The sequence below is a fragment of the Gossypium hirsutum genome, chromosome D02, assembly GCF_007990345.1.
Source record: "Gossypium hirsutum isolate 1008001.06 chromosome D02, Gossypium_hirsutum_v2.1, whole genome shotgun sequence".
In the NCBI taxonomy this organism is placed as follows: Eukaryota; Viridiplantae; Streptophyta; class Magnoliopsida; order Malvales; family Malvaceae; genus Gossypium; species Gossypium hirsutum.
The window spans coordinates 21294792-21307809 of NC_053438.1; the positions used below are offsets into that span (position 1 = coordinate 21294792).

The following is a 13018-nucleotide window of genomic DNA, read 5'->3' on the forward strand; positions in this document are numbered from 1 at the left end:
TGACATGATACTCATATACAACCTCGCGAGTTTAAAGAAGGTCAGAAGGTGTTGTTGTTTAATTCAAGGCTGAAGTTATTTCTTGGGAAGCTAAAATCCCGATGGAAAGGACCCTATACCATCTATTAAGTTTATCCTTATGGAGCTATTGAATTATACAACAATGACGGAGGTACATTTAAAGTTAATGGTCAACGTCTCAAACATTATTGGGATGGTGAAGTTGAGCGAGTTGAATCATCGTTCAAATTAACAGATCCTTGATTTTTCATGAACTCTTCTTGTAAATAAGTAAATAATTAGAATTTATTTTCTTAATTAAGTACATTTAATTAATTCTGTCTAAGGAGATTGGAACTTAAGTGGGACCACTATGACCCCTCCAACCTTTCCTTGGAATTAAATTAATGTAATTTGTTAAGAAGACATTTTCTAATTAGGTTTTAAAATGTTTTTTTTCTAGTTTAATTTATTTTGTTTAATTTTAAATTTTTATATTAATAGAAGGGGTCAAATTTGGCCCAAGTACTAATCAGTTTTTTTAGTAAGATACAGTCTAAGTTTGAGGCCTAAGAGAGTAAAAAGGAGGGAAAAATCTATGCCTTGCCATCACACCCACTGCTTGCCGCCCAAGTAACCCTAATGCAGCTAATTTTTTGCTACATGTCGCCCTAATTTTTCCCTATATAAGCCCCTCCCCATTCTACTAATTCTCATATCCCTCAAAGTAATTTGCTTACACCTTAAAAATCCCTAAATCTCCCTTTTGTGCCGTCAACCTCAAATCCCGAAAGAATCCCTAGTCCTTTTCTTTTCTTTTGTCGAGATCACCTAGTGCCACCGCAAGAGAATCACCGGAGCATCGACGTTGCTATCGCACGTAGCCGTTACTGCTGTCGCACACCACCATTGCTACCGCACATTGCCATCACCGTCGTAACTCCTTCGCGATCGCAAGGTTTGTCAAAACAAGTTCTACCCTCTTTTGCTGATTTCTCTTTTTCCCTGTAAGCAGAAACTTTTCTGAATTTTTGGGAAAATACCATGTCTCGTAAAAGAACTAGATTGTCAAAGACTACTCCTGAAAACCCAATTGTGATTGATGAAGAAGTGAAAGAGCGATTTGATTGAATTTTCAAGCATAAACCTACGATGCCGGAAAAAGAGTAATGATATGATGGTTGTTCCTGTGCCGATTAGAAAGATAATCAATGTTCTCAAGTGGGAATGATTCTATGATGCTCGTTCACTTCTTGATGATGAACTAGTTCGAGAATTCTATGCTAGTTTGACTACACAAGATGCTACTGAAGTCATCGTTCGAAAGAAAAAAGGTACTTCTTACTTCTAAGTCCATCAATGATTTGTTTAATTTACCTGATGTTGAAGAAGATGAGTACTAACCTATGATAAACAATATCAATTGGGATTTTCTTCAACAAGTGCTTGATGTTGTGACAAATCTGGGATCGCAATGGATTATAAGAAAGTATGGGAGCCATTCTTGTCGAAGAGAATACTTAAAACCAGTAGCAAAGGTATGGTTTTATTTTGTTTGCTACAGTTTTATGCCTATCTCACAAAGTTCCACCATCTCGATGGAACGGATGCTCTTGTTATATGCAATCTTGACAGAAAAATCTATTAATGTTAGGAAAATTATCTTCAAGGATATTCACGACTGTGCTAAAAAGAAGACAGGAAGTGTTTATTTCCCATCATTAATCACTTCACTTTGCTTAAGGGCCCGTGTTAAAACACAAGAAAATCTGAAGAGGCAGTATATCCAAGGGTGCATTAAAAGTCATGATCTTGAAAGGTTAGTAGAGAGTGCATGAGCTAAACCAAGGCGAGCAAGAGGAACCAACTGAGCCAGAAATCGAAGAGTCAACAAATAAAACTGAAACTGAAGTTGATTCAGTTATAGAAACTGAAGAAGAAGAATCTGATAAGGAACTAAATAGTCCTCAACCAGCTAAAGGAGCCGGAAACCCTGAACCTAGGGTTGAGCCAGAAGAAGAACCAGTCAAGCTAAGTGTTGAACCAAAATTTACAACTCCAATGCCGACTCCTGCAAGTACTTCAAAAAAATCGGAGCTATTAATTATGATTGACACGTGCAAGTTCATGCACAAACAACAACAAACTTATTAGAAATATGCAAAAATTAGGGATGATTCAATTCGAAATACTTTTAAGAATATCTCTAACATTTTTATTCCTGAGTTCCCATATGCTATCTTTGAGACATGGACGGAAGATACTGGAGATGCAAACTGACAAGGAGAATGAGTCAGAAAAATAAAATGGGGGATTCTTGTCTTGTTATTTATTTAATTGTTTTAAGGTCTTTAGGAATTTATTTCTTTAGTAATTAGGATTTAATTTTTGCAAAATAAAACATAGCAAGCATGAATAAATACTTCTTTAGAAAGAGAAAGACTAAGTGATGTGGCAATGGGAATGAACATGTTTAGGATTGGGTTATGAGGAAAGACTTGGTATTTAAGCAGTCTTATTGACTCACCTCTCTTTCTTTACAACCCTACCTGGTGTTCATTTTTCATTTATTACTTTATTCTTGCAATGAGAACATTGCTTCTTTTTAAAGAGGTGGGGGGGAAGGCAAATAATTGCTCAAATTTTTATAAGTTTTCAAGTATGTTGCAAATCATTTCTTTTATAAGTATGTTTTAATAAATGAATGTTTAGAGAAATTTTTTTTAATAAGATAGCTTGTATGCAAGCATGAATGATGATTTTATCTGAGTGATTGTATGTTATCATGAAAAATTGAATGTTTTTATGATCTTAGTCTTAGGTAATGTTTGCCATGAAAACTTAGTTTCTCTTGAGATTAGACATGCATGAAGGTTTATATCTTTAGAATTGACTTATAACTTTCTTGAGGTGAAATTCTAGGAGACATAAAAATCTAAAATGATATAGGCACCATTTTACTTTGGATCGTTTAATCCTTTTCAGGCCCACCTTATGATATTAGACCCTTGAAACTATAATTTTGAGCTAAAAGGCCTATTCATTATAATAAACCTACATTACAAGCCATATCTCTATTTTTTTCGAAGTTATCCTAATTTTGTGCACCGTCTTAACTAAAGTTGTCTTGGTAATTAACATTTGAGGGAAATTTTCAGAAGATGTATGTGCTCATGCTAAAAAAAAACAATAACAAAGACAAAGAAAGAGTGTAGAAAATTTTGCTCAGTCTCCAAAAAGAAAATGTATGAGTATAAGTTCAAAATAAGTTTGGGGGAGTTCCATAGGTTCACTTAAAGAAAAAGGTTTAATTTCGAGAAATCCAAGGCAAGTTAAAGGTTAAGATTTTGAAACCGAAATGTTCCATCTCTTAAAATCCCCACCTTTAACCGAGCCCCATTACAACCTTATAAAAGACCTATTGTTTTGATGATTATGTCACCTACATTAGTGGAGAGGAAGTATTAAATTTAGCATATGAAGATCATAAATAAGCCTTATGATTGTTTTGCTTGATTCATGAGAAATTGTGTTGAATGAACATTATTATCTATGGCTGTGACATACAAGCAAACTGTGATTCATGTTGGCATATCTTGAAACTTAGAACAAAATTTTCAACATGTTTATATCTAAGTTACTTGTTAATAAAGAAGATCTATGAGCATGAATTTATTGATGCATGATTATGAAACGAAGATTGATGCTACTTACACTCTTAGCAAAATGTGCCTTAGCAAGACCTTGTGTTGTGCATGAACATTACTCGGGACAAGCAATGATTTAAGTTTGGGGGTGTGTAAACTGAAAAATATATAGGATTTTTCCTATATAATTCATCACCTTTTTACTTAAATTTGTTGTTAAAACCAAGTAATTATTTAATAAATTAATGAAATATGCGAAAATATGAAATTAGGACATAGAAATTATTAAAATGTGATTTTATACTTTATTATATAGTTTTCATGTATAAAATGATTTATTTTATATTAATTTGAGCATATTATATTTTTAAGCTATAAAGTGGCTCATGCATGATTAAATTAAATAATAAAATATAAAGTTATATATTTAATAATTCATTTTAAATATTTCATTAATAAATTGGGTTTTAATTAATTCAGTAAATTGATTAATTAAAGTGGTTAAATTATATTATTTGGTCCTCTAAACTATCTACTATTTTTGGACAGGTTTGAGAGTTTTCTTCTAATTGCAAAATTGTCCAAATTGGGGACCAAGTCAACCTAATTTTCCGCTGCACATGGTTGACCATAAATCAATTTTTGGTTTAAATACACAAGGTCCTTGAAGATTTAAAGAAATAAGAGATGTTCTCCAAGATTTGCTGGTGACCGAGTCTTAGTCCTGAGTTGTGGTGGCACTCAAATTGACCAAGAATCAAGCGCAAATACCACATTTCCTCAATTCATGGCCGGCCACCCTTGGAAGAAGTTTCAAAAGATGGACACTCATATTTTTAGCAAACTGGCTCTCTTACCTCAGCAATAAATAAGAGCTCATTTCTTACTTTTTCAATCATCCCTCACTCATTCATCATTCTCTCTTCTCTCAACTCTCTTAGCTATCTTTTCCTCTCACACCTATCATCATCATTGCATAAGGATTTTTAGCAAATTATCTTTTTAAAGAACCCTTGGTCGACCCTTGGTCGGGCCACCTTGGAGAGCCATAAGCAAATGAGCAAAGAAAAGGAACGAAGGAGACTCGTCAGTCAGAGTCTTAGGTGACAGTCACTCTGAATTGGGTTTAATCTTTCTTTCCTTTAATTTAATATAAATATGTTTGCTATGTGTTCTTTGTTCTTGTTTACAACAATGATAGATTAATTTTATTTAAGCTAGGATGATTGCTTTGATTAAATAAATATTTATTTGATTCATGCTTATTATGTTTGTGCCTCAATCTATCATGTTTTCAATTAAAATCAAGTATGTATTTCATTCATATGTGATTGAAATGCACCTGAATTAGCTGAGCGATCCTGACCAGACAACGACTAATGGACGCATAATTGAAATGTGCATGCTCAATTTAGATCCTGACCCGATTAAATTTTAGGTTGCATAACAACTCTGACCAAGCTCTATTATCTGCATAGTTTTTAGATTTGTGTGATTAAATTGTTTCAAACCTGACACGTCCTTCTTACCTCACACGAATACTAAGAAACCCTTAGTAAATAAGGATCAGTAAAATGCGTGTTTACTAAGTAAAGGATTTCGAAAGGACCTAATGTGGTTTCCAAACTCATGAAAGATCGAGTTGCCATGGAATGTTTTTTCGATTGTTATTAAGCATGTTGATAATAAATTGAGTTTAATTAAAGTAATTTTCCTAGTTTATTTATGTTATAATTGTTGCAAATTGTGTTTAATTTTACTAAAATCTATTTCATTCATATAGTTTGCATACTTAAGATAATTTGCATTAGGGATCATTGCATTTAGTTTAATATATTTTAATCACCACTTCTCAACTATATTGTGTTTTTATTTACCAAATTTTTAATATAATTTTACAAATTAAGTGATTTAGCACAAATACAATCCCTGTGGAGACAATAACTCAATACTTACTTAGTACTTGATAACGACTGTGTACACTTGCACAAACCTGTACGTTACAGTGGGCATAAAAGCAATATTCCTAGTTCGAATCCTGTGGATAGTTCTGATGATACATGAGTATATTTATCCATTGATGGTGCGGTGGTTAGGTTATGCTGCAACAGGAGGTGTGGTATAATACCAAGGTAAAAATTGGATAGTTGGATTTAATCGCTTCTTAGATGTGTGTTCTCCGTTTGAGGCTAAAGTTTGACATATCCTTGATAGGATCTTTATTCTACTAAATAATGGATTTAGACGGGCCATCATTCAAACCTACAACTTTAAAGTAGCCCAAATCTTGTCTGATTTGGGTTTGGAGGATTTAGGTATTACTGTGCTTAGAAGGACTCAATGCATCATGAGGTAGGAAGGAGAATGGAAAATCAATCACATATCAAGAAATCGGAACTCGATTGTGGATCATCTTGCTAAACTTAGCTTGAACTGGAAATCAACCTTACAAGTTTTTGATGAGTTTCCTAAGGAAATTTTAGATCTTTTATAAGAAGATAAAGATAATGGTGTTTTTTTTATGTAGTTGATGTAATTCATCTTCTCTTTTCACCAAAAACAATAATTTTATGATTAAGTACAATCAAAATTTTATGTGTATGATTGAACCGCAATCAAAGTTTATCCTATGGTTCTCATATTATGTTTTTTAATATCACATTTAGAATTTTAGGTAGATAAATGTAAGGGTTGAAAAAGAAAATAGTAAAAAACAAAAGAGAGTAGGTAGCATTGGGTTATATAAAGGAACATTTTATGATGTGCGTAGTATAGTCTTTGTCTTGGACCTAACTACTTTGGGGTGGTGGACAAGCATGTACCACATCCTGATTTTAGTGAAGAGAAGGAACTACTCTATGTAGATCCATATTTTAATACGACAACAGTAACGATTATGAATAAAAATTAAAATATTGTCATTTATTTTTTTATTTAACAATGTGGGTAATAAAAATCATACTAAATCAAAATTCAATTTACAAAACTTTAACATTTGGTTGGGCATTTCCCTCTTAGTCATTGAATGGTAAACTATTCCTTTGTTTGGTTGAATGTAATTCTCATTCAATGGAATGACCATTACTTCCCTATTACTTGTCTTCCCGTAATAGCTATTCTTTGGTATCACCAAAGAATGGCTATTCCATGCAACATTGAATAACAACCAAAAAAAAATTTAGATTAGTCTTTTAAAACTAGGACTTAGAAAATATAAAAATAAAATATTTGAAATATTTTAATATAAAATATTTAATTTCAAAATATAATTTAAAATAAAATATTTTAATTAATTTAATATAAAATAATTATATTAACAATATTATTAAATTATATATTTTTATTTTTATTAAATTATATTTAATAATTATATTTAAATATGATTAAATTATTTTTTTATTAAATTATTTTTAATAATAATCCTATTAAAATTTAATAGCAATAACAACAATCATCTACCTAAAAAAAAATTCTGCTAAGGGTACTCTGGTCATTTCAATTTTTTTCCTTATGCTATTACAACATCATTCTATTCAACCAAACACATGAATACTACTACAATTCTATTCTATTCCATTCAACTAAACAATTGAATTACTAATTACAACTCTATTCCATTATAGCTCTATTCTCCATAAATTCTAGTTACTACTTAATCCAAATTATAACAATATTTTATCTACCCAATATATGGACTAAATTTGACATTATCTTATTCACATTCCAAGAATAATAAGCTTGAAACCAATGGATCTTCTCAAACCAAAATCCACAATAAACATATCAAAATCTAAAAAAGTAGAAGAAAATTAAGGATGAGTAAAATTACAGTTAGGCCCAAATAATTATTAATTACTCGAAAAACATAATTAAGTAATCTCATATTTAGTAAAATTATATATTTGAAACTTAAAATTATCAAATAATAAAGGGTTAAATATAAAATTAGTTCCTAAACTTGTCCACTTCTCCTAGATTGGTATTTGAATTTTTTTCCCATCAACTAAATCAGTATCTGAGTCTAACGCTCTTAAGTCTAGGACACGTGGCGAAATAAGATTATGACACATGGCATAGATGATGTCACACTGACGTCATAATATAAAAAAATTAAAAAAACTTTTTTCTTTTGACTTTTCTCCTTCCAGTTTTTCTGTCCTTCCTTTTTTTTTCCTTCCTCCTCCTCCTTCTTCTCGTAAAGGGTTTTTCTTGGATTTGTTTCACTAGGTAGAATTGCTCCACACTAAATGTGAATCAGTGGAAGAAGACGACCACTATTCATCTTTAGGACGAGTTTTAAAAGCATTGAGTAAAGCAATATCTTCATTTGAATTCCAGTTACCCTTTATCACTGCTTCATTTTCATAATTGATCCCCGTATCAACTAGTTTCCTATTCTTCAAAAATTGAGCATATGAATCACTACCATCCATTTTTTTCCTCACCTAATTCCTTTGCTTTAGATGCTGAAGCTATAGCTTCCCATCTACCTAGTTTCCCCATTGGGTTTTTCATATTTGTTTCTTTAAAATCTCAATTTCAGCTTCATTCCATTCCTTTCCTTCTCCATCAAAATGCTCCCCAAATCTTCTTTTTTCTTTGAATCTTTGCATTTCACCTTTGAATCTGAAAACCCATTTCCGTTTTCAATTAAATCCCCATGATTTCCAATTGGTTCATCGATTTTATTAGGCTTTGTTGAGATGATTTTTTCTTAGGTTCAGTCTCGGGTTGTGGGCTTGTTCGATGGGATCAAGGATAGTGGGGCCAATGCCAACATGGATGTCATCGCCAGTGAGGGAATGAGGGGTGAATGGGCCGAGGAAAAGGGAGAAAGAGAGCCAAAAGATGAGGGATTTGAAGGGTTTGGATTCAACGAAGAAGAGGGACAGGGAGAGGATAATGGACAAGATTGAAAGGGAAATGAAAAGGAAAAAAATCCAAGAAAAAATCTCTACAAGAAGAAGAAGCGACATAAAAACTGGGGGAGAAAAGTCAAAAGAAAAAAGAAGGTTTTTTTTAATACTTTTAAGATTATGACATCATTGTGACGTCATTTATGCCATGTGTCACCATATTATTCTGTCACGTGTACTAGACTTAATGGCATTAGACTCTGGTATCGATTTAGTTGACAAAAAAAAGTTTGGGTACCAATCTGGGACAAAAAAACCCATAAGTACCAATCTAGCAGACAAGTTTGGGTACTAATTTTATATTTAACCCAATAACAAAACTAAATAAAATTTGAGGAACCAAATATTTTAATTAACCTTTTCTAATATGCTAAGATTAGCTTTAACCTTGATGTCTAAAGTTGAAAATCACGAAGAACCTACATGGCATGAGTGGAAAATCACAACTAACCCCAGTAATAATAGGTCACAAAACCATTATTATAAAATAGTGACAAGTTGAAATCAATTTCTAACACAACGTACATGTCGATATAACTAATGTTTAACCTCTTCGTTGACAGAGTTAGAGCACAATCATACTAGGAGACAAAACAAAACATATATGCTCGACTTACCTAATTGTACGAAGTAGTGGTTGGAGTACGCCCAAACACCAATCATAAGATGATTGTGTTGGGGATCGACCCATATAAACAACGAAATACAAAAATAGAGAAGATCGAACACATAAATTTTACATGGAAAAATCCTCTCCAATGGAGAGGATAAAAAACCGCGAGCAAAAGAAAACTTCACTAATGAGCAAATAATCGAATAGTACAAGATGGAGATAATAATAAAAAAAACCTTGAACCTCTAATACAAAGCCCTCCAACTAAAACACAAAATTCTCTTAAAGCTCTATTAAAGCTATTTCTCAATTGTGCTATCTTGTGTATATATTCTAGGGTTCTAAATCCCTTTTACAGGCCAAATTCGGAGGTCAAATATGACTAAATTATCCTAGATTAATCAGAGTTCAATTGGGAAGAATAATAAGAGTTTAACTAGGAGAAGAAAATCAATTTATGTGGGAACATGTTGCCACATCGTGATGTCGTATGTCGTCTCGTCTGGACATCAAATGTCGCATCATCAACTCTTCATCGTAGTGATGTCGACTTTGTTTCGTTTGAAATACAAGGTACACTCCACAAATCTCCACCTTGACTTGTATTTTCACATGTCTTCCTTTGTCGTGCCCCATTACGGGCCTAACTCGATCTTTACAGGATACTAACCAAGTCCAAACAATATTTAAAATTGGAAACTAAAAGGCTTTTGGTAATCATATCGGCTATATTATTTTCTATGCTAATATTATGAATATGAGCATCTCCTTAAGCAACCACCTCTCGAACAAAGTGATATCGAATATCTATGTGCTCCATTCTTTCGTGATGTATCTGATACTTAGTGAGATGTATGCCATTTTAACTATCGCAACAGACAACAGTCGTGTCATGTTTATTAACTAGCTCCTCGAATAAACCTCTTAACCAAATGGCTTCCTTCACAACCTCTATGATTGACATATATTCTACTTCTGTAGTTGATAATGCCAAAATGGCCAGTAGCATGACTTTTCAATTAATAGTGCATTTTTCGAAAGCAAACAAATATCTCGTGAGAGATCTTCTTTGATCTAAGTCTCCTGCATAGTCTGAGCCCACATAGCCAACTAGATCATCTGAACTTCCCTCAAACACCAAACAAATGTTAGATGTGCCCAGCAAATATCTGAGAACCCACTTAACTGTTTTCCAATGTAATTTGTTAGGTCTAGCCATGTATCTATTTACAACACTAACAAGTGAAATATCGAGATGAATGTAAAACATTGTGTACATCAAACTTTTGACTGCACTAGAGTAGGGAACCAAGGACATGTACTTTTCTTCGTCTTTGGTTTGTGGTGACTCTGAAGCTGAAAGTCTGAACTGTGTAGCTAAGGGAGTACTAACTAGTTTTGAATTTTGCATCCCAAACCGTTAAAGAATTCTTTCGATGTACCAATGCTGAGATAAAATTATTTTCTCAGAGCTTCTATCTTTGGAAATTTCCATCCTTAAAATTTTCTTAGTCGCACCAAAATCTTTTATCTTGAATTTAGAGTTAAGCATGGTTTTTGACTGATCAATTTTAAATGGATCCCTATTCGCAATTAGCATATCATTGATCTACCACAAATTGATGCAACAAATTAGTCTCTTTCGGCATACTTAAGGAGCTTATTTTTTAGCAAAATAGCATCTTTTGCATAGTTTTTTTTTTGTGATTTTTAGATTTTAAGTTAATAAGAGAAAATGTCTCATTTTTGCCCATTTTATGACCCAATTTGGCCAATGGTGCCATTGGGAGGCCTAACGTGTGGTTAAGTGGTGTAGAGACCTATTGGAGGTTGAAAATAAGTGAGAACGACACCAAAAGAAAGAGTATCGTGATATCAACACCTTGGAATTGCGATACCTTTAATAGTATTGAAGAATGGAGACATCTTTCAGTGGTATCGCGATATCCACACCTTGGAATCGTGATACCTCAAACAGTATTGAAGAATGGGGACACCCTTCAATGGTATCGCGATATCCACCTTTCCAAAAAGATCCTAAGGTTCAACACTGCCTAAGGTATCGTGATATCCTCTTATGAAAATTGCGATATCTTCTTATGGGTATCGCGATGTAACAGCCCGAATTTTGGGCTAGTTGGAATTGTGGTTTTGGGACCACAAATTCGACGAGAAAAAAAAATTATTTTCATTATATTTTTATGGTCTACGATTTCACAAAATGATTTCGTGAAAATTTCGTTTGAAAATTTTGACGTTTGGGCACTCAATTTAGTCAAAAGGACTAAATTGTAAAAAGTGCAAAAGTTTAGTTCTACATGTTAGAAATGTCCAATTATTATGAAATTTTAAATTGGAGGTCCTTAAATGTTAATTAGACCATTGGTTAACTTGTTGGACAAAAATGGACAAGAGATAAGTGAAATAAAAAATCACTTAGTAAAACATGATAATCTAGCATCAAATATTTATTTTTCATCATCAAAGAACAAAAAGCTTGAATATTCGTCAATGGGATTTCACAAAATCATCATCAAATTCGAAAATTCAAGCATGGGCTAGCTAGAATACAAAGCAACGATCTCACAAACATAGAAATGATAAAAAACGAAACAAAAATCACATACCAATTGAAGCTCCAAGTGAACGAACCCTAAATAGCCATGGATGAATTCTTTCTTTCTCAATTTTCGGCAAAAAAAAAAGATGAACCTCCACTAATCTTTTGTTTTGTTTTAATTTATAAACATTAATTCACAAATTACTATATTAACCTTTATTAATACATTTAAAATCCACTAACATATGTCCATCCATGTCCATTTACTAAAATTATGGTCTAATTACATAATAAGGGCTTTACATTTAATAAGCCATAGCAATTTAACACCTTTAACAATTAATAGACAACTTTTACATTTTACGTGATTAGGTCCTTTTATCAAATTAAACACTCGATCAGTAAAATTAAATCACAAAAATTTAATACCATCAAATTAACATGTTGTAAATGCAAAAAATAATATTAAAATAATTTTACGACCTTGGATTTGTGGTTCTGAAACCACTATTCTGATTTAGCTAAAATCGGGATATTACACCATCACTAACACATGCATAAGCAGGCCAACCGAATACTCTAAGATTAGAGCAATTTGGAAGGTTACCCGACCATATCTCTTCAAGAGCCTTTCCATCCAATGCTCGACGTGGAGATCGGTTCACCAAATTTCTTGCCAAGTTGACAGCTTCTGCCCAAAACTCATTTTCTAAGCCTACGTTCCAAAGCATACACCAAGCCCTCTCAAGTAAATTTTTGTTCATCCTTTCAGCAACACCATTCTGTTGTGGGGTACCAACAACTATGCGATGTCTTTCAATTCCTTCCCATTTGCATTAATCATTAAACTCAACTGAATAGAACTTGTGTCCATTATTCATTCTTAACCGCTTTACGGACTTGCCAATCTATTTTCCTCATAAGGTCTTCCACCTTCCTCTACATAAATGTCACACCCTTTACCCGACCCGAATCACTGGGTCCAGATATCAGTTGTACAATAAAAAACACTTAGTAGACATTTAAAATAATCGATGTATAACCCTTTTTAAAACATATTTCTTATTATTTTATTAAGTGTCTTGATAATAAAGAAATAAAGAAAAATACTTAAGAATACATCAGACTTTTAAAGACATTTCAATTTTAAAGTTTGTTAAAAATAAACTCAAATGGGTAAAGTACTAGCACTATGTCCCTATAGAGCCCCTGTATGCACAATATCACCACACGGCCTGCTTCTTTGGCTTACTCTTGGCTTGATTCCATCTGACAAACTCAA

General features: G+C 32.7%; 1 protein-coding gene across 1 annotated transcript; it reads left to right on the forward strand.

Moving 5' to 3' along the window:
* Positions 1-1044: 1044 nt before the first annotated feature.
* Positions 1045-8563, forward strand: LOC121214526 (uncharacterized). Its single transcript, XM_041088297.1, has 3 exons — positions 1045-1110; positions 1828-2073; positions 8366-8563. The coding sequence occupies exons 1-3, from the start codon at positions 1045-1047 to the stop codon at positions 8561-8563; spliced, it is 510 nt and encodes a 169-aa protein (XP_040944231.1).
* Positions 8564-13018: the final 4455 nt, after the last annotated feature.